Raw genomic sequence first — 22,602 nt, 5'->3', positions numbered from 1 at the left:
CACTCCCAAAAAAGATGTTCTATAGTTTCAATGTTTTCACTGCAGAAGTCACACAGATTTGAGTTAGATAATTTACATTTAAAAAGATATTTATTTGTAGCTATAATTCTATGGATGTATTTATATTGAAAATTTCTCAGTGTGCTTTCAATAGTTGCTTTATATGGCATGGTAAATATGTGTTTCCAATTATGTTCATTTTCTCCAAAAAGAACTTGCCATTTATTTTGGATTTTGGAGTTTTCTGTAGGGTTTTTAATTTGTAGTGTGTAAAATATTTTATTTGTTTTGTTTTTTCTTCCAAGTATGTTTTCTACAAATGTTGTTTGAGTACATGGTGTATTATTTGTATTGGTTTCCGATTTAATATGTATGGGTATGCTTTTGATAAGTGTGTAGTACTTCAAAAAATTATTTGAAGGTATTCCGTATATGTAGCATATATTATCAAAAGAGTAGAAATCCTTAATTCTGTAGTCATATAATTGGTCGACATATTTAATGCTTCGTTCAAATCAGTCTTTATAGAAAAACGTCTTATTGTTTGAAGTTATGTCTTTATTGTTCCATAAAATTGTTTTACTGCTGGTTTGGGTCTCTAAGTTATGAGTGACATCACTCCACGCTGATAGAACATCAGACAGAAATATGTTTTCGTTTGCAATTTCATGTAAGATATTATTGCTGATGTTACATTCAAAGAGTAAGGAGTCACCATATTTTTTTTGGATTTTCTGGTAGAATAATTTCCATTTACTCGTATTGGTATTATCTAGGTATCGTTTAACCCAGCTGCATTTGATTGCATTCAAGAATGATTCAATGTTCGTTAATTGGATACCTCCATTTTCTACAGATTGAATTAACTGAGTTCTTTTTATTTTATCAGGCTTACCGTCCCATATGAAATTGAATATTGCTGATTTTATATCGTTAATAACATCACTTGGTGGATTTGGGAGAACTGTTAATACATATATTAATTTAGGAAGTGCAAACGTTTTCAATACTGTGTTTTTTCCGATTAGTGTAAGTTTACGATGATGCCATGATTTTAAGCAGTTTTTAAAATTCTGTAATTTAGGTATTATGTTTTTAAGAACTGTATCCTTTTCATTATTTGTGAATGTAATTCCTAACGTTGTGGCTTCTTCGGATGTCCAATTAAATTTCATTTCTTTTTTATATTGAACATTACTTTGTTTTAATTTACCTACTCGTAGCACAGTACATTTACTTTTGTTTAGTTTAAGACCCGATGTCATTCCGTAAATGGTTAGCGACTCTATGAGGTTATGGAAAGAATCGCTATTGTTATTTAAAAAATAAGTTGCATCATCAGCAAATAGGGATTGTTTGATTTCTTCGTCAGGTTCTAGTGATATGCCTTTTATGTGTTCATTTGATTGGATGTGATGTGATAGATACTCTATGCAAATAATAAATAGCGATGATGAGAGTGGACATCCTTGTCGAACCCCTCGTTCGATGTTAAAACTGTTTGAAAAGAAGCCATTGTTGATGATTATACTGTTAATATCGGTATAGAATAGTTTGACCCATTGAATGAGACTTTCACCAAAGTTCATATTTTCTAAGCAAGAGAACATAAATGAATGATCAAGCGAATCGAATGCCTTTTCAAAGTCTGCAAAGAATATTAGACCAGGATTATTTGAATTGTTGAAATAGTTTATGCATTCTTGGATAAGACGAACGTTTTCACCAATGTAACGTCCTTTTATGAAACCAGATTGAGATTTTGAAATGATTGATGGTAATATTTTTTTTATTCTGTTTGCTATACTTTTAGTTGCAATTTTGTAATCATTGTTTAGTAAACTAATCGGGCGCCAGTTTGATAAGGATTCTAAGTTTTTTCCAGGTTTTGGAATAAGTGAAATAATACCTTGTTTTTGTAGCGTAGTTAAGTTTTCGTTGTTAAATGAATAGTTAAGTGAATTAATTAGATGTGTTTTTATATCATTCCAGAATATTTTATAAAATTCGATTGTGATGCCATCAGATCCTGGGCTTTTGTTATTTTGCATTTCTTTTAGGGCTAATCCACATTCATATTCATTAAGCAATCCGTCGCACAGTTCTTTTTCTTCCTGGTTTAAAGCATGATGTGTATTTTTAAAAAGAGTGTTATTTTCAGCATTTTTTCGTTTATAGAGGGTTTCGAAAAACAAACGTTGTTCTTCTAGTATTTGAGTTCTGTTTGTTATATCTTTGCCATTGACTACTAATTTGTGTACAGTTTTTTTTTCACTTCTACGTTTTTCAATGTTTGCGAAATATTTTGTATTCTTTTCATTGTGTTCAACATGCTGTGCCCGCGCTCTTAGTATTATTCCATTGAGATGTGTATGATAGTTTCCATCTAATATTTGTTTTTTTAATGTTATTTCATTTTCAATGTCGGTGGTGTCATTTGTGTTTGTTTGATGCAATTGTTTTTCAAGTGTTTCAATGGTTTTGATGGTTTCAGTTTCAAGTTTGTGTGTTTCTTTTTGTTTAAATGATGTGTATCTAATTGTTGTGTTACGTATATTTCCTTTAATTACTTCCCATAAGGTGTTTGGGTTTGCATCTTTATTATTTTGAACTGTATTTAATATTTCCTGTTTTATTTGTGTTTGATATTGTGTATCTAATAAGATGCTGTTGTTAATTTTAAAGTATCCTGGGCCTCTTTCAGGTTGTATATTGTGCAGTTTAAGTTCAACTAGAGAGTGGTCAGTCATAAATCCTGGTTTTATTTTACATGTGTCAATAATGTTGCAAAGAGATTCAGATATTAAAAAATAGTCTAATCTACAAAATATTGTTGAATTTGCTCTCGTTTGGGTATACTGTACGCCAGATGTCTATCATATTGTAGTTTTCAATTATGTTGTTTAAAATGTTTCTATTTTTAGTATGAGTATAAAGGTTTCCATTCTTTTTATCTATTAATGGGTTCAGGACCGTATTGAAATCACCACCGATTATAATGTTTTTATCTTGGTTATTTATTATAAAGGATTGTAATGTTTCGTAAAATGTGGAATCGTCTATGTTAGGGCCGTATACGTTGATTAATGTTATTTGTGTTTCGTGTATTTTGATATCTATACTTGCTTGTCTGCCAATTATTATTTCCTTAAAGTTATCGACTGTGACACCTATATTATTTTTTATCAGAAAGGCAATGCCTTGTTTATTAGTATGTTCTCCACTGAGATAGATTTCTCCGTCCCATTCATCTTTTAAGGTTTGTGCTTAAGTAGGTGTCAAATGACATTCTTGTAAAAGGCATATACTTTTTTTTTTTTCGTCTAACCATTTGAAGATTTTTATGCGTTTGTCTTTATTGTTTAATCCTTTAACATTTAAAGAACATAATTTAATCATTTAAGTAGGTGGAGGGTGGTGTGAATCGTAATTTGTATGTGCTTGTCCAGTAAATTTTTATTTTAAAATGTGTCCAGTTGGTTTCTCTTATAGGACATAAGATGTCCATACATACAAACAAAAATAGAAAACAAAAATTAAGAATACAAAAAGATAAATATTCCATAGACTTGAAGAAGTAAAAAAAGATAATCACACAAGTAAGAGGAAAACACAATAAAAGACGTGTCCCTAGTAGAGACATAGAAAAATATAAAATAAAATAAAACATATGAACAACCATAAAAAGCAACATGTGAACAACAAAACAAGCCAATGTGTGTATGCATAATACTCATGTATATAATTATGCAACACAAATTGTGCACACCAAAAAAACACAAGCCAATGAGCTTATGAATGATTCTCATGTATATAACTATACAACATAACATGTGAACAAAAAAGCACTAGTCAATGAGCTTGTAAATAATACTCATATATATAACTGTACTACATACCATTTGGAGAGAAGCACAAGCCAATAAGGTTATGCATAAAAACACATGTATATAATCATACAACATAACATGTAAATAATAAGCACAAGCCAATATGCTTATGAATGATACTCCTGTATGTAATCAATAAGTTGTTAATAAGTATGTCATTTAGTATGCAAAGAGCATAGCACAATTTCTGGGTAGAGTTTGAGAACACAAAGCCGGTGTAAGTTATATTTAACCTCTCAGTATTACAATCCAGAGATTGAGGGAAAAAAATCAAACACACAAACAATAATTTTCCATACCTGTAAAAGTTCTTAGTTGCCTCGTTAAAAAGGAACTAACTAACTACACTATGTGTCTATGGCATTGTATCTCAGATAATATATTGTTATGTATTATAAGTATAACACTTAATATCAAGGTACCATAAAGTTATGATTTAAAGAGACAATTTTCAGAACACTAGTCATTTTGTATAGTTAAGCTTAATAATACTAAATTTAGATCCCATGCCTTTAAAATATGATAACAAATAGCACATTGATTTTTCTGGAAATACATATACACATACAGCAATGCATACAATACATTATATCTTTGTTCAAACAATCAAACAGGCATACAGCTCAAAGTGCAAACAAAATGAAAACAACAGCAAGCTAATGAGCTTATGCATACTACTTGTGTATAATAAATAGGTGTGTCACTCAGCATTCAAGGAGCATAACACAGTATCTGGGTAGAGTTTGAAAAAGTCAGTGCAAATATATATTTTACCTCTCAATATTACTACCTACAGATTGAGGGAAAAAAGACACATACAAACAAAAAATGTCCATACCTGTACAAGTTCTTAGTTACATAAATGAAAAAAAATAGCTAATTACACTATGTGATTATGACTTTGTATTTCAGATAGTACATGTTTTTATGTATTTTAAGTATACAAATTGTATAAAGGTACCTTTCAGTTTAGAAGAAAAAAAAACAAAAAAACTGTTTACAAGGCATCTCTTAGTTCATAGGCAGTTAAAAACTGCAGCTTTTTTATTGTGTGCAGCCTTTTCTTGAAAGTAAAAGTTTAAGATCATCCACTCAAGATGTTAGAAATTGATTACATAGTGTATCTTATGACAGATTAACCATATATATTATATTTCTGTAATATTACTGAAGCAGTTCAATAAATTAATATGAATTTTGTGTCACAAATTTATCAGCTCAACAAGATTCTGTATATAGCACATTTTGAGGATTCTCATTTGTCAAGATTATTTAGCAATTACAATAACAATTGTATAAAATAATCTTGTTTAAAGATTTGCTTTGATTAGTCATGAGTACATATTATAGTCATGAAAGTTATAAAATAGGGCTATTGGTATTTATTTAGTATTAAATTTACCCCCAAAAAAGGATCACCTATTTATTTGAATAGGTGATCTATGGGGAAATATATAATATATATATCTATCTATACACACATATATAGTACAATATTATTAAGAGACAAATATTTTTATGTTCACCAATGAATGAATAAACCCATATGCGACCACCTATGCGAAAACAAAACCATAGATGGTTTGCAGGGATAAGATTCATAGTGTATATCATTGTGTAATAGTAATATTCATACAATTAAAGATAAACAGTTGGACAAAGTATTTGAAAAAGATAACAACTATTGTATTTCAACGTATAACAGTTATACTCATACAATTAAAGATAACAACTATTGTATATCATCGTATAAGAGTTATACTCATACAATTAAAGATAAACAGATGAACAAAAGTATTTGGAAAAGACAACCACTACTGTATATCATTGTATAATATAGTAGTACTCATACAATTAAAGATAAACAGTTGAACAAAAGTATTTGAAAAAGACAACAGTTACTGTATATCATTGTATAATAGTAATACTCATACAATTAAAGATAAACACTTGGACAAAAGTATTTGAAAAAGACAACAACTATTGGAATGCTTCTTATCTTATAGTAAGAAATGTATGTACACTATGGTTGAGTTATACAATCACAAAGCATGTCTTATTGACATGAGCATTTACAGTATGTATTAATAACAGTTGTGTTAAGCATAGTGGCATAGTTAGGTCAATAATGGAAAACCTGTTCTATAAATAGAATGTAAACAGTGGGACATCAGATGGTTATATGAGTTTAAGGTCAATAGTGGTAAAATCCTATTCTATAAATAGAATATAAACAGTGCGCATTATTAACAGTTTCACGAGTCACTGCGTTTGAATTACGCCCACAACTTCTATTGAATTTGAACGATGTAAGAGTTAAAGAATAGATTTACATTGTGTTCGGTTTTGTTAAGAAAAGTAAGACATATATTGAGTTTTTTCCATATGGTGTACACATGTATTTATCAAACGTTATTTTTCCCTTTGCATTGAAATATATTGCAAGAGATATTGGGAGTAGACAAATAACAGTCACATTTAACAAATATCAGTGTATACATACATAGACACGACTAACTGCATAGCTCGATATACTTATCAGACTTTGTAGGTGGTTTTTTTCGTAAAAGAAATAATATTATACATGGTATTCATTAAGCGAGATGACATAACCAATGTTTTCAAAATAAATTATATATTATTTTATATATTATTTATTCTATGTTATTTTCTATATACATTAACTTAAGTTATATATTATTTTATATATTATTTATTTTATATAATTTTCTATCTACAAAAAGCATAATCAACTTATATCATGCATAATGTTGGAGTAAAAATGAAGAAAAACACAACAAAACTAGATTCATCTCACCGGATCAGCAGCGGCAGGTTAGATCAATGCAGTGATCACACTCAGGCGAGGAAACATGTGTTAATTACGCTTGGCACGGAGTTCACGGAATTCACGAATCACTGTGTCAATATTGTCATACAGGTCAAATTTAATGCGCTCTTGTCGTTTAGTAAGCGCGAACACAGAGCCATTGAAGAACCACGTTGACTCTATGTCTTTGTGGAGCTGAAGTCGGCTCATCAGTCCTGTATTAAGGGCGGTGACGTCATCAACCAGGCGCCGGCCAGCGTTCTTCATTTCTTTTCGCTTCCTCATCACTGCGCTTTTATCGTCGTTATTCCTGAGCTTTATGAGAACAGGTCTTGTCTGCCCCTTTTTAGTAGGGATTCGATGCATAGCAACGATCTGTTCTGGCTTGATATCAATATTTTGTTGTAGAAATAAAGCTGTTATTTTTGCCGAGAGAGTTGGTATGTTTTCGTATTGGTCCTCTTTAACATCCATAATTTTTATATTGTTTTTTCTCGAATACTGTTCATTGTGATTGGATCTCTTGCTGTTTTCTTCATTTAACCGTGCGTTGTTATTTATACGTTCGTTCATACTTTCTATTGCTGTTTTGTGTTCTTTTATTAATTCAACTTGTTTTTCTCGTAGAGCTTCGTTTTCAAATTGTAAGCTTTTTATTTGGTCAGCAAATTCTTTGGTTATTTCCTTCAAGCTATTTTCTGTGATTTTAATTAGTTTATTTTCAAGTTCCAGTTCACGCCGGGTATGCGAATACTTCGTTTACGGATGGCACTTCACTAACAGAGAACAACAAACGCCACGCGCTAGAGGTAAGTTCCTCTGTTTTATTTAAAGTTATATCCTAAAGATTAGTTTTTAAGACAAGACACATGGTCGAGTTGATAAATGGTGTATCCTTTTGTATTGGGAATACACAATTTCACGGAAGAATGGAACAGTTTTGCCCAAAAAATAGAAAATTTGATCGGAAAACAGCATAAACTGGATGAACAGTAAACATTTTAACAAAATAAAACTACTTAGAATTATTGCAAGAAATTTTTTGCTATTCCAGCATGTAGAGTAATCACTGTGCTTCAAATACTGAAATTTTGATAGCATTCAATGAAATATAAACAAAGATAGTACATTTTGTAATAGGTGGCATACATAAAGTTGCAGCCACTTTGTTTACCGATAAAGGGCACTTCAGATTACGGAGACTTTCAACAAAGCGGGCACTCTAATAACTGAGTTTTATCTCCTACCTCAAATGCATTTATTTATATTATGGCTATTCATACGAAACATTTTTAAAATATATTTTTCAAAAATCACATGACTATTAATTTATACTATGTTTATTATGATTGCAATTTTCAAATAAGATAATATTTATTATTAAATAAATGTGTACGGATAATGCGAATCAACACAATCGTGTTTAATTTTACTTATAGCAGTGCTCTAGATAAAGGTAGTGAAGGGGTCTTTATGACGCAAATACACATTTGTTCTTCATAAAATCCTATGTCGGTTGTGCTTATTTGAATCGCATCATCAAGACGATACTTATGCGTAGCAACAAAATTAAAAAGAGAATGGTAAAACTCCCTGTATTTTGAGCCCTGCTTATAGGGAGCACTTCCCTTTACGCAACGCTAACGTTTGCTCGAAGTGCGATTCACCTGACCCTAAATCACTGTATTGGTTGAGTTTTAAGAATCACGGTTAAAATTAAATCGTAAAATCAACTGATTCTGGAAAAAAAGGAATGCGTACATAAAATGTTTAAATGTCATATTATGGAGTCAGTACTTAGTATACCCACACAAACGAAGTTTAGGGTGCTATATTGGATAGAACTTCATATGCAGCATGTGTTGTGTTTATATTAAAAAAAAGACGGATATGCATAATTTTTACACCACTATCGTGTGATTAAATCAACCCCGCCCGTTCTTTTATTGCTATTTTCGTTTATTGGCATTGAGCCAAAAAGTTCCAATAGAATTTCGAACCTGCATCGCTGCTGATATTAATCTCTGAGAGGCAGTTTAAGCAGAGTGATTATTCATGACATGCTATTTAATATAAAAGAAAATAGCCTTAGTACCTTCATTTGGACATAAAGATAAATGCTTTAGATCAACCGCTTAGAACGTAATTTAAAATATATGGTCATATAGATTTTACTCATTAGACATATCCAATTTGTTTAACATTTATCTTTCACATTTATACCAAATCATAATCATATTTCAAAGGGATAAGAACATGCTTCGGTTATTCGTTTTTTATTTGCGTACTAAGTACATACATTTTTATTTATTGCCTGCTTACTTTAACAGTATTCCACAGCGAATTCTGCATTTTTGATTCAAAAAATACGAGTGTGTTATATCTGGAAAAAAAGTGTCTAGATGTCAGGAAACGAAGTGCCATTGTTTTTTAGATGATCGGTAAACGAAGTGCAGATGAAAAATGTGCATGCGACTCTTAAAACATTTGAATTTTCTCAAATACATTAGTAAACTAAAATGTAACATGTTGTAACATTACTGGATATATTGATCTTTTATTTCGAATAGTAAGCACGTTCTTGATTTATTTCCAAGTATGTTTATTTTGTTTAAATATGTACTGATCATTCAATTCATGCTGATTATCGATGAAATTTTATCGTTTTTTTTTAAATAATTCACCGTTTTTCCGCGAATTTCTTTCTTCGCAATACGAAGTGCTATTCCATTAATCACCCAAACAATATTCTGTGTCTAAAAACCAAATAAACAGAACATAAATACAAAAAAGCTGAAGAACTCACCTCTCGCGTGGCGTTTGTTGTTCTCTGTAAGTGAAGTGCCATCCGTAAACGAAGTATTCGCATACCCGGCGTGCAGTTGGATATTTTGTTTCATTTTCATTAGAAATTCTTCGTTTCGTTTTTCCATTTCATTCATTATTTTAGTTACTGTGCTTGATATTAATTTTTCAATGTCCTCTTTTTTAAGCATCTGTTCTCGCAGATCTGTTAGTGTCAGTTCCATGGTGTCCAACTGCAGTTTAATGGTGGCACTGTCATTGATGCTATCGTTGCTTACCTCTGAATTGTTACGTTTAGGTCGTTCGCTTCCTTTTGCAGCCATTTTACCAGCTGGCTGGTATTTAGATGATTTTGTAGAGTCTTTAGCACTCATAGCACTCATAGACAATCTGATTAGGTTTTGGTATTTGTGTTTTAGATATATATTCAGATGTATTTAGAGTTTATTTTGTATGTATTTTGTATGTACCGTTAGTAGTGACAGGTAAAAGCTGACAGTGCAATCAATTAGCCACAAGTCCCTGCTGTTTGAGTAAACACAGTTTATCCTCAATTATCTCCTATTATCTCCAATTATCTACCAGCTTATCCAATAACTGATCCAATATTACTTCTGATGAAAGGAAATGTTTATTTTTAGCTCAGTATTCAAACAAAGGAGATTTTTGCTTTTTTATCTTTTTACTACTTTTTTTACAAAAAAAATCTATGAAAATTAGTCCATTGCATAGTTCACATCATTCCACACATTTTCATATAAAAGTATCATTGTTTATCACTGCTTTGTCTGAGTATTTTGCAAAAACACAGGAGCTCACACTTTGTGACACATCACCTTGAAAAGTAATCCCTGGCATTGTGTTTTTGATCTCATTTATTTGTTTTTTTAGTTTAATTTGTTGTAGAAAATATTAAAAACAAACAACATTAATCGTTATTTTAAATAATGAATAATGTCTTGTTACAGTTGAATTTAATTGTGTGTGTGTTTTTTAATACATTCAGAATTGGTAATGATTACAGTGTATATTATGTTCAAAGTATTTGTAACTAATAATTTGTGGGATAGGATTGAGACAAATTATGCTTAACATTGAAGGATTTTATTTTTAACAAATTGTTCTATTTTATACTTATATGACATTAAACATTGAAAAACTAAAACTTTATTTTTTTAGCACAATTTCATTGTTCTTTTCAGGATCAGCTGAGGATATTACTCAATTGCCGAGTTCCCCGGACTATTCTGTGAACAGCAGAACATAACCATGTGTGATCTGCAGAATGAGAACATTAGCAAATTAAAACCTGATTTTGCACTATCAAATGGTCTTGTAACAACTACATTGAATGCTTAGTTTTTATATTATTGACATGTTGTGTTGTTTTGTTATATTTTGTGATGTCTTTATTCGACAAAAAAAAGTCGAAAATAAAAATATATTTTTTGTGATATTTATGTGTCATTATTTTCATTATAGTTCATACTATGCAAAATCTAAACAAAGAAATGAAAAGAACATGAAAAAATACATATACCTGCCAAATTTGAACTCTCTATCTTCTTTAGAACAAAAGTTATGACAATTTCTCTAATAAAATAAGGTGACGGTGCCGCGATTTAACGCATTAACTATGTAGTAATAGGTACCAATATTTTCCAATAAATCAACAAAATTTCCATGACAAAAACTGTCATAACTTCTCTTACGGTGGTGATATTTTAACATTTCAAACTGTTTTGGAAAGCTTTTTGAAATATCTATCTAGCTAAATTTATAAAACTAATGAATGGCAAATTTTAAAATTTAACAACTGGGGTTGCTATAATTTATCTTGATAATATCTGATTTTGGATCGTATATGGATCGTCTGGGGACAAAAATTGGTCACCGGGCCAATGCTAGTAAAACCTTGTGTAGATGAAAGAGGTCACAGTTTTCATCACGTCTTAATGAAATTTTGTCAGAATGTATTAATTGATGAAATCTTGCTTGGTATTTATATGGGTCTGATAGAATTTAAGTTGATGTAGCAAGGTTAGTCAGGTGAGCGATACAGGGCCAGCATGGCCTTCTTGTTAATATAATCTACACATTCTTAAATAATTGTACGTATGGAAATAAATGTTTCCTTCCATGTGTACTGTAAAGTTTGTCATGCTGTGGTATATTTATTGCATGCTATGACTGGAATAACATGAATGTGTCATGTGAGAAACCTCATTTTATGTACCTTTTTTTCACTTGCACTTGACTTATTTTCATACATATCTATCACAAGTCCACACAATGCAGTCGCAAAGTATGGCTTTCACTACATAAACTGCATGTTATCATTCAATATTTATAGTCCAGTCTGTTAAGTATTATAGGGCAGTATTTTAAGTTTTAAATTTAGGACCTAAGTGTTTTATAACCTCAGTTCAAGTATGGTAAAATTACGGTGTTTATTATCCAGTCTGAGGCGGTCCAGAGAGCTGGCAATGGTGCAAACGGGGCAGCCTTCCACCAGGCTTCCTTTATGTCCTACAGGAACGACGGCCAGGGACCTCCAAAGGTGTTCCAGGCTTCAACAGCATCCAAATTTGGACCAGGAGGGGTACGTTTGCTGCTTGTTGCAATATTAATCCTTTACCAGTTTCAGATACACACTTTGACCAGTGTTCCACACTAACGGGAGTCCGGGGGTCAGAGACTCCTTAAAATGAGACTCGGACTCCTTGTTTTTGCATCAGGGGAGTCTGTTGGACTCCTTGTTTTTGCATCAGGGGAGTCCGTCGGACTCCTTTAAAATCATCTTTGAATTTGAAAAATAATCAGTTGATGTCCATATTGGTTTGGCATGATCAGAATGTCCGAACTTGTGTGGATCCGAAAAATGTGCCACAGTTCATTCTGCTAGAACACATGGACAAAAACAAAAGAATCCTTAATTATTTATTTAAATTACCGGTATTTTTGTTCCCAGTCACTGTCCGTGCGTGTAGTTATAGTGGAACATGCAAACTAGGAAACGATCGTGGCTGTTTTTATTTTAACAGATATTTTCGCTGTACTAAACTAGCTTCGCCAAACAGTTTTTCACTTTCCTATAAAAAAAATCATCTTAATACCCAAAATTTTTTACACAAGAAACGTTTTATGGCCCCAAGGTACTGAAGATGGGACCGGCATTGAATCATTTGAGCGTGAATGACTCGTGTCACTATCAATCGATGATTTCAGTGGTTTAATGCAGTTAGAAGACATTGTCAAACCAACTACACTTATCGGTTCCTACTGTGTACTCCTTCACGATAAAATAGTGGCAAGTTACTTAAGAGACTGATGATGGCAACAAGGTGTACAGTAATCCTCGTGGAAATTGTACTTTGCATGCAAAATATTGTCAAAACATGTTTTCATGGTGTAAAAACCCAATGATGAAATTAAATTCTAACACGGCATGTGCCAAATTTCATATTAGCAAATAAAAAATCGTCTATGGGTTATTCTGCAATAATTATGGGAGGAGCTTATACACTGAAAGCACGCGCTGTAACTAAACAAAACATGCCGATACATTTTCCACCAGCGTAATAATCCTGTATTTTATGAATGAAAATGGTGGATCTGATCGACAGAACAGCCGAAAGTTATTTTTTATGGGCGGATATTAACATAAAATAGTACACAAGGAAAATAAGATACATTGTATAAATCTTAAGTAAAAACCGTGCTTGAATCGAAATAATTCTTGCACATTATAGTTTGTTGCCTAAGTTTGGATGCGTGGTATCAAATCACTCGTGCTTTGCACTCATGATTTAATCCCTACGCATCTAAACTTCCAGCCGTGGGTTATTCGACAACAAACTATAACGTACACGAATTATTTCTTAAATTAGAATTATATTGCGTTTCCATATTTCCACGTTCTTGGAAAAATATTATAAAGAATATATATATAAAGCAATCAGAAATATAAGGTTGTTACACCCTTATGATGTGATTTATTAACTATGACACTATCAAAACAGAAGGCTATGAGATTGTTTTTAACCCTAATGTCGAGGTTAAAGAAGCAGCCATAATGCATAATAGAAAACAGTTTAAGTTGTAATCTTACAATAATTTAGTAAATTATTAACTTAAATATAACTGGTTAAATATTTTGCAATGTGATATAACAAATATTGAACAGCAGTCACTTATAACTTCGATCTGGAAACAAATATACAATGCAAATTTAACATTTCATGGATTGAGATGTGTTATTATCCGAAAATATGATATTACAAAGTGTCTTAATTGTTGGACTCCTTGAAATCCGTCGGGACTCCTAAGTTGCAAAAGTTAGGAGTCCTTGGACTTCTTACTCAGATTAATTAGTGTCGAACACTGCTTTGACCTGTTTAAATTTAAGACTTTTCTCAAGGGATTCCAAATTAAATTTAAGACTTTTCTTAAAGGATTCAGGTTTTAAAGGGTTCATCTCTAAACCTTAGATACTGATGAGCAGCAAACATCATAAAACCTCATAGTACACATTTTAAAAAAATTCTCTGAACAGTATATGAAGATGTATGCTAAAAAAAATTTGGAAGCTTTTCTCGCTTCAAACTCAGAATTACTGATTAGTCATGGCATGCATGTCTAAGTTGAAAATTTATTTATGTCATCATGTTCAGCAAATTTTTGTATTAAGCTTCTATGGCATATAGCAGTCTGTCTGTCAGTCTGAGGTTTTTTATGCCCTTCCCGGATCGAATGATCGGGGTTATATTGTTTTTGGCCTGTCTGTCATTCTGTCCCAAAACTTTAACCTTGATTAAAGTTTTGCGATAACTCTTGCAATATTGAAGATAGAAACTTGATATTTGGCATGCATGTGTATCTCATGGAGCTGCACATTTGAGTGGTGAAATGTCAAGATCAAGTCAACCTTCAAGGTCAAAGGTAAAAAACAAATCCAAGGGAAGTAATAAGATTTAAAGGGAGATAATTATCTGTACCTGCCACATGAAAAAAAAATCAAAGTGGCGCAGTAGTGGGCATTGTGTTTCTGACAAACACATCTCTTGTTTCCTAAATGGTTTTAGATATTTACCTGATTTTTCACATGTGAGTCCACTTGGATGACCTACAGATCAAGTTTGAGTTTGTTTCGGTCCATTGATTTTCTGGCCAAATAAGGGAGCCTTGAAATCAATTTTAACTATAGAAGAACAGTTTTAACATACTTTTTTCATAGAGGTATTAAGATATTTACCTGATTGTTGGTGTGTGAATCTATCTACATGACTTACAGATCAAGTTTGTTCTACTCTTTCTTAAAAACAACACCTTTCCAGATTTTTTTCCATAAGTCTTTGATATACTGACCTTATTTTTGGTGTGTGAGTCTACCTAGACCTATGTTTTCCCTTAACTTTGTTACTACGGTAAAAGGGTTGTAATTGTTCTAGTCATAAATAAAATAAACTGTTGCGGAAATCAATAAAAAAAACATCAATAGTGTTCCAATGTATTCTTTTCAGTAATATTTGAAGATGTTCTTTTGATAATCAATTACATTAAATGTATAAAATTATTATGATTTACTCAAGTTGGCTTGTTTTCTTCAGTGTTAGGTACTGTTAATAACCATCTTTTGCTTGTACAATTTCTTTGAAATTTTATCCAAAAATGCCTCCAACTTCTCGAAATGAATTGTACATTGTGAACAACTTTTAATGCCATTACAAGTGAAAAAAAACACCTTTTGAACTGGGAATGGGGCCAAATTTTCAATCCAAATTGGCTTTAAAAGAAGTACATATTCCTTCATAATCTCAACACTTTTTGACGAAAACAAACAAACAGGTATCTTGCAAAAATAGAAAAATATTGCTACATTTCATTTTGTTGGAACATAATTTAAGTCCTATATTCCAGGTTCGTGAAACAAGAAAGTCCCTGCGTGACTCAGAGCGTGAGCTGGAGAAGATGTCCATCGGTCACCACATCCACGATCGAGGTCATGAGGTGGAGAAACACCGGAACACGCGGTCTGGACGCACTGAGGAACTGCAGAACTACCATAACCTTGATGAAAGTAGGCATGCAGTTCTAGCATGTTAGAATACATTCTAATGTTCTTCGAGCCACGTTCTGGCAAAGGCTCATCAGAAATGACACTTTACACTAAGTAACTTGTATTTTGTTTTAGTTTAAAGGGACCAATTTCACAGATTTTGGCATGTATTGAAGTTTGTCATTAATTGCTTTATATTGATAATGTAAACATTGGATCTAAAAAGCTCTAACAAAAAACAAGAATACAATTAAAGATAGTAATACAAGTAACCCTCAACTGGGCTTGAACCACTGACCCCTGGAGTAAAAGTCTATCGCTTAGACCACTTGGCCATCTGTGCTCATACTGTGACTGCTTTATTTTATACTTCATATAAGCAATCCTCGTAGAGTCACAAAATATAGTGACAACAACAGGGCTCTCCAAATTATTCAATTCTGTTGCAACGCTTTATAATTTTGATGTTTTTTAAATCTTCAAAAGATGCATATAATGGATATTTTAGCGCATGGTAAATGTTCATTGTAACTGTTTCATCACAAATATTATAACAGCTACGAAAATTTGCAAAAACTGTATTTTTTTTAATAATTTAGTCAATTTACCAAAACATGAAAAGGTCCCTTTAAAGGATTTCTCTTGTAAATGAAAATTCAGTTTAGGCAGAAAGTGCTGTCCCTGATTCGTCCCTCTGCTTTTTGCACATGCTAATCTTGGATGACACTAAGCACTTGTATAAAGCCCAGTTTTTTCCACAGAACGCTGCTCATTTTATCCAATTGTCAGATGTGCATTCTAAATAAAATTTATTTATCCTCATTTTTTTGTATCGCCCTCCAAAGGCGCAGAGATATAGAATTGGCATTGTCTGTCCATCCGTCAGGCACACACTTTTCAGGACTTTATCTCGGAAACTATATAAGATATCAACATGAAACTTCATTGGTGTATAGATATCAATAACGAGAAGTGTCATGCATAAGAACCATAACCCTACACTTTCTAAGAGTTATTGCCCTTTGTTTTTTTGTATGATGTAACTTTTCAGGGCTATATCTCAGATGATAAAGATTTTAGCATGAAATTTCATTGGTGTTTAGAGATGGATGAGAAGATGTGCCATGCACAAGAACCATAACCCTACAACTTTTTAAATAAGAGTTATTTTTCTTTGCTGTTTGCATGGTGTAACTATTCAGGGCTATATCTCAGATATTATTCAAGATTTCAACATGAAACTTTATTGGTGCACAGATATCAATGAGGAGAATTGCAATGCATAACTCATTTTTTTAGGATTACATAGGATTGTATACTGTATATGTAGGGATTTGCTCCCATCCATAAACACAATTTATCTGGCGGGGGATATCAATTCAATGCATTAGCTTGTTTAAATGCTTATATTTTAATTGATGTTGAACATTAAATTTGGAATCAGCAAATTTCAAGCCTGATAATGAAGACCAGAATCTGTCAAGACATTCATTTAGATAGCTCTTATCTCAATCGGTAGTTCACGATTGCAATGACAATTTTGTAAAAAAAATTTAATACAGAGGATGCAGAGGCATTTGATCAGGAATGGCGCAACAAAACACGCACCGCCTTCAAGGGTCTGGAGGACGTTGAGCGTAGGGGAGGTAACCTGAGAGAGATCAGGGACCGCAGATATGAAGATGAGTATCCATCGGATAGGGACAGGCGTCAGAGTGACAGGTGAGGGAAATAAAAATGGCTAGAAGGCAGTAGATGGTTAATAAGTGCCACATGTTTCATAGTCATAAATTGTAGTTCCACAATTATTATGCAAAGGGGGGGGGGGGGGGGGTCAATAGGGGACCTTCAATTTTTCATCATTGGTTTCTCATTTTTAGGATTTGATTTCTCCTGAATATTTCTTGAAACATGTGTTATTCAATTGGGACATGTCATTTTTAGGCTGCATGGAAAAATTTTCGTTTTTGCTTAAGAAATCGAGATTTAATTAAGATGTCCTTATTGAATAGAAATTTATATTCATGTGTACTTACTATAAATCAAGACCTCACTTGGGATTGCATCCCGGAATGCATATATTTACCTTAAAATATGATCTAATTAACGCATGTCTGAGGGCATAGATGAGGTCAAGCTTGCAATAATTTGAAATAAAATATTGTTTGTGCTTACGTTCTCTTTCACAAATCAAGCAGCTGTACTTAAAAAATGAAATGAGATATTTAAATCTCACTTAGAATTGCATTTCCAATGGGTGAGGTTAAGGTTGTCATTCTGAGAGATGGTTTCCATGCAATAATTATATCCCCATTACTAGTAATGGGGCTATATAGGAGTCACTTTGTTGGTCTGTCTGTCTGTCTGTCTGTCTGTCTGTCTGTCGGTCTGTCTGTCCCGAAAATTTCATCCGATCTTCATCAAACTTGGTCAGAAGTTGTATCTAGATGATGTCTAGGTCAAGTTATAATATGGGTCATGCCGGGTCAAAAACTAGGTCATGGGGTCACTTTGTGCATTTTTTACCGAAAGTTTGTCCGGACCATAACTAAGTCATTTATCGTTAGATTTTAAGATGACTTGGTACATTTGTTCACCATCATTGGACGGTGTGTCACGCGAAAGAATTGCATGGATATCTCCAAGGTCAAGGTCAAACTTTTAGTTCAAAGGTCAAATGCTTGTACGGGCCATAACTTTGTTGTTTATTGTGAGACTATAAAATTATTTGGCACATTTGTTCACCATCATTGGACGGTGTGTCACGCGAAAAAATTACGTTGATATCTCCAAGATCAAGGTCAAACTTTGAGTTCAAAGGTCAAAAATGAGCTTGTCAGGGCCATAACTATGTCTTTCATTGTTAGACTTTAAAATAATTCGGCACTTTTGTTAACCATGATTGGACGGTGTGTTGCGCGAAAGAATTACGTGGATATCTCCAAGGTCAAGGTCACACTTAGAGTTCAAAGTTCAAAAATGGCCATAAATGAGCTTTTCCTGGCCATAACTATGTAGTTATGTGAGATTTTAAAATCATTTGGCACATTTGCTCACTATCATTGGACAGTGTGTCATGCGAAAGAATTAAGTCAATATCTCCAAGGTCAAGGTTTCACTATCATTTCAAAGTTTAAAAATGGCCATAAATGAGCTAGTCTGGGCAATTACTATGTAGTTCATTGTGAGATTTTAAAATCATTTGGCACAATTGTTCACCATCATTGGATGATGTGTCTTATGAAAGAATAACGTCAATATCTCCAAGGTCAAGGTCACATTTTGAGCTTAAAGTTTAAAAATGGCCATAAATGAGCTTGTCTGAGCCATAACTATGTCGTTCATTGTGAGATTTTAAAATCGTCTGGCACATTTGTTCACCATCATTGCAAGGTGTGTCATACTAAAGAATTACATCGATATCTTCAACATCAAAGTCACACTTTTAGTTCAAAGGTCAAAAATGGCCATAAATGATCTTGTCCGGGCCATTACTTTGTCATTCATTGTGAGATTTTAAAATTACTCTGTACGTTTGTTCACAATCATTGGACAGCATGCAAAATAGTCTGTGTCAATGCTGCATGTGGGGGTATATGTCACGTCTGTGACAAAGCTCTAGTTTAAGAGTGATTTGAGCTATTTCCATCTACTTGCCCTTATTAGTTCTGTTTAACTTTTCAATGTTCATCATTTACGGGTAAGCTATATACTGGGTATTACTACATGCATCGTCTGGGTTTTCCTGATCACTTTTGTGAAGAATTCTATTTTGTGATCAGATTGTATTTGAGCGGCGATGTGGGTCAACCTGGCTTAACCTTTTTTCCACTAAGATACGTATTTTGACGCATTTTTAGTCCCTTAGAAAATTTAATGTAATTACAGACCTTTCTTACTAGAATCAAGTTTTAAAGGCTTCATTTCCAACTCTTAGATACTGATGAGCAGCAAATGTAATAAAACCTGAACAGACTGCAAGTTACTCACAGGCTTTTCTGGTTAAATGCTGTTTGCACATAGCCATTTTCACTTTGCTTATGAGTGGGGAAGGCTTAATGCCTGTGTATTGAGTGTCCTCCCAGATTACCTTTTGCAGTCTTGACAGGCTAATAATGGACGACACTTTCCCCCTGAATTGGATTTTTGCTAAGAAGAGACATTCTTTAAACAAAAAACTAATAAAAGTGTAAAGTGTTATCCCTGATTAGCCTGTGTAGACTGCACCGACTCATCAGGGACGACACTTTACACACATGCATTAAGCCCTGTTTTACCAGACCACTGCTCCTTTGTATTCTTTAGACGAGAACGTGGTGGAGAGAAACAACTGGCTCTCCCTGCCCCTAGGGCCCCAACAGGAAATGATGCCAGGTCCCCAACAGGAAGTGAGGCGAGGGGGTCAGAGCACTGGGGCCGCTCTCGAGGCCGTGAGAGGAGCTAAACAGCCACAGGTAGGCATCTGGAGTCTTTAGTGAATGTCTGGCCCCTTTTATCTTTATATATCTATGTGGCCATGTAAATATCTTCTTGGATAATCAATACTTGGCGTCTTCTGAATTAATGCATATGTTATATTTTAAAATGATAAGGGAAGCATATAGGAACCCTAACTCATGGCTCCATTGGATACACACTGATTGTTATTATTTCCCTTTTCTTGTTTGACTGGATCATTGCAATATTGAAGAAATAAAGTATTGTTTCAATAATTTTAATATGTATTTTTCATTGTAAATTTAAAGAAATGTTATCCCTTATATGTGCCGTATATATGTTGGTTTCATATTTAGATTTAATTTGTATATGTTTGTTTTACAGGTTTTATGATATGGCTACACCTTCAACGATGACAATTATGGACTGTAAAACACAGAAAAAAAAAAAAACAACTTTTGGTTTTCTTTACTAATCTTTTTAATTTTATTTTTCTATAATGTGTTGTTAACTTCAAGTATGTTTGGAGTTTTTATTAATTGTTATTTTTTTTAATACTTAAAGCACAATATAAAATGTTCAGCATAGTTGTCTTAATAATTTCTGTTTCCAGTAACAAAGGGTTTGTTTTGGCTTGGATAATGTGTCAACTTTAAGACTTCAAATATATTTGGAGTTGTATTAATTGCGTTATTGTTTGGTGAAATGTGTTGTAATTCAATTGTCAGTACTGTTTGCTAATCAATATTGTTGTTTATGTTATATACCAGGTTGTGAATTTATATTAAAATATTAGTTGTTTTGTTAGTTGTTATGCTTCTAGCACAGTTCTGTACTACACTTGATTTGTTTACTGGTACTGGTATATACTGATGGGACATATTTTTTCACATGTATTAATCCTATGTTCATAATTTTAATGGTGGGGACTTATAAAATTAACTATTATATTCAATTTCAAGTGTAAACATCTTCAGTGTCTACAGTCTGTGCAGAAAAAGACAATTCCTGTTAAAAACTGTGATATCTGTGTTTGAATTCATTTTATGTTTGTATCATACATGTAGTTGATTATGAACCAGAATCTTTATACGAGAGGCGTATAGTGAAATGGGGTTCGTTAAACTGGACTTAATGAAATTGTGCAAAGTTCCATCTTGTCAACAGAGCACTATGTTTTGTTAGTTGTTTTCCGGTACTTTTGTGTTTATCTCATTCTTTTTTCAATATATTTTTTTTGTTTAATCATATCTTGTTTTATGTTGATCTTGTTATAGTTATATTTGCAAGCCATATTTTGCCATATTTTGATTGTTGATCAGTTTGGTTTTTGAGTCTTGATTATAAGGAGATCTCAAAGAATCAGAGGATGGTATTGTGATAATCCGTTATTATGTTTGTATGATCATTTTTTACTGTATCTTTAATATGTAAAAAAAAACAGAAATAGCATTTAATGGGAGGTGTGGGTATTTTTTTTTTTACCTGTTAATGCTGATCTTGGATTAGGTCCCTTTTTACTGCATTGACAGAATATTTGAAGGCTTTAAATTTCTAGTTTTATTCTCTGTAAGTTGTTGTGGTCTAGACTTATTGTACCATATTTTTGTTATTTCAACCAACAATTTTGTCACTATTTTCTACCGAAACTTCCATAACTTCTGCTAAGCAATATGGACAAATATTTTGCAGCAATTTGATTCAAATTTTATTTTGGCCAAAGCGTTATACACTTAATGCATATTTTATATAAACAGGGCCATTTCTTATGTACAATATGTTATTGTATATTATGTTTAGGTAAATATTCCGATTTATTAAAGCTCATTATAAAAACACTTTTTAGTATAATATCACTTGAAATCCGTCACAATTCGGCAAAGTTTTTATACAAGTAATTTACGTACGCATAAATATATTTTTAGGATAAAAAATTCTTCTAAATGCAACAGAAATATATGTATTAATATAAACAGTATGTACATTTGCCTATTGAGTTATTAATGTGGTTTTGCTTTTTCGTGTGGAACATAAACGTGTAACGTATAATTGTTTCCCTATATAAACATTAGACATTGTGATTTGCAACTTATAATATATTCTTTATAAAATGGGTATTTAATTAAATTTTGTAAATGACAATATAAATATTATTTCGGAAATCTTTAATATCTAGCCAAAATCTGGCCTAGTTTGGCATAACTTCCTTAACTTTGCCTAAATGTCCGAAGTTTATATTGTAAATCACCAGAACTTCTATATATATGACGTAAAATTAGTTCTACATGCTTTTTGCATATGTCGAATAAATTTAAACTGTATCAGAAAATATGGCTTGCAACTTTATTGTTCACTGCTTGATATTTCTCTGTAATGGTTTTGATATAGTGTGATCTGCACTTGTTTGTACACTTTCATGTACTCTTAACTGTATATATGTCTTTGTACAAATAAAATTAGAATAAATTATAACATGGATGTAGCTTCTTGCATGCTGCTGCAGGTATGTTTTTATCCTAACTAACCACAACGTGCTCAACGCGAGATTTTGTGACCACCTTTTGTTTGTCCTGCTTTGTGAG

The 22,602-nt window shown here is 32.5% G+C and overlaps 1 protein-coding gene and 1 long non-coding RNA gene across 2 annotated transcripts in view; both read left to right on the top strand.

The window, feature by feature from the left end:
* LOC127881510 (myeloid leukemia factor 1-like) overlaps positions 1-22,492 on the top strand; it is a 34,199-nt gene extending 11,707 nt beyond the window's left edge. The window contains exons 3-7 of the mRNA XM_052429425.1: positions 11,987-12,127; positions 15,445-15,604; positions 17,146-17,305; positions 19,889-20,037; positions 20,405-22,492. Coding sequence (XP_052285385.1) covers positions 11,987-12,127; positions 15,445-15,604; positions 17,146-17,305; positions 19,889-20,027 — 600 coding nt within the window. The 3' untranslated portion in view covers positions 20,028-20,037; positions 20,405-22,492. The remainder of the gene's footprint in view (positions 1-11,986; positions 12,128-15,444; positions 15,605-17,145; positions 17,306-19,888; positions 20,038-20,404) is intronic.
* Positions 6,634-10,967, top strand: LOC127881512 (uncharacterized). The gene is made up of 2 exons (XR_008050106.1): positions 6,634-7,529; positions 10,728-10,967. It is a non-coding gene; the product is annotated as an uncharacterized LOC127881512 (long non-coding RNA).
* Positions 22,493-22,602: the final 110 nt, after the last annotated feature.

Source organism: Dreissena polymorpha, chromosome 5 (genome assembly GCF_020536995.1).
Source record: "Dreissena polymorpha isolate Duluth1 chromosome 5, UMN_Dpol_1.0, whole genome shotgun sequence".
Lineage (NCBI taxonomy): Eukaryota > Metazoa > Mollusca > Bivalvia > Myida > Dreissenidae > Dreissena > Dreissena polymorpha.
The sequence above is the reverse complement of the archived record's forward strand: the minus strand, read 5'-3'. Positions and strand labels throughout refer to the sequence as shown.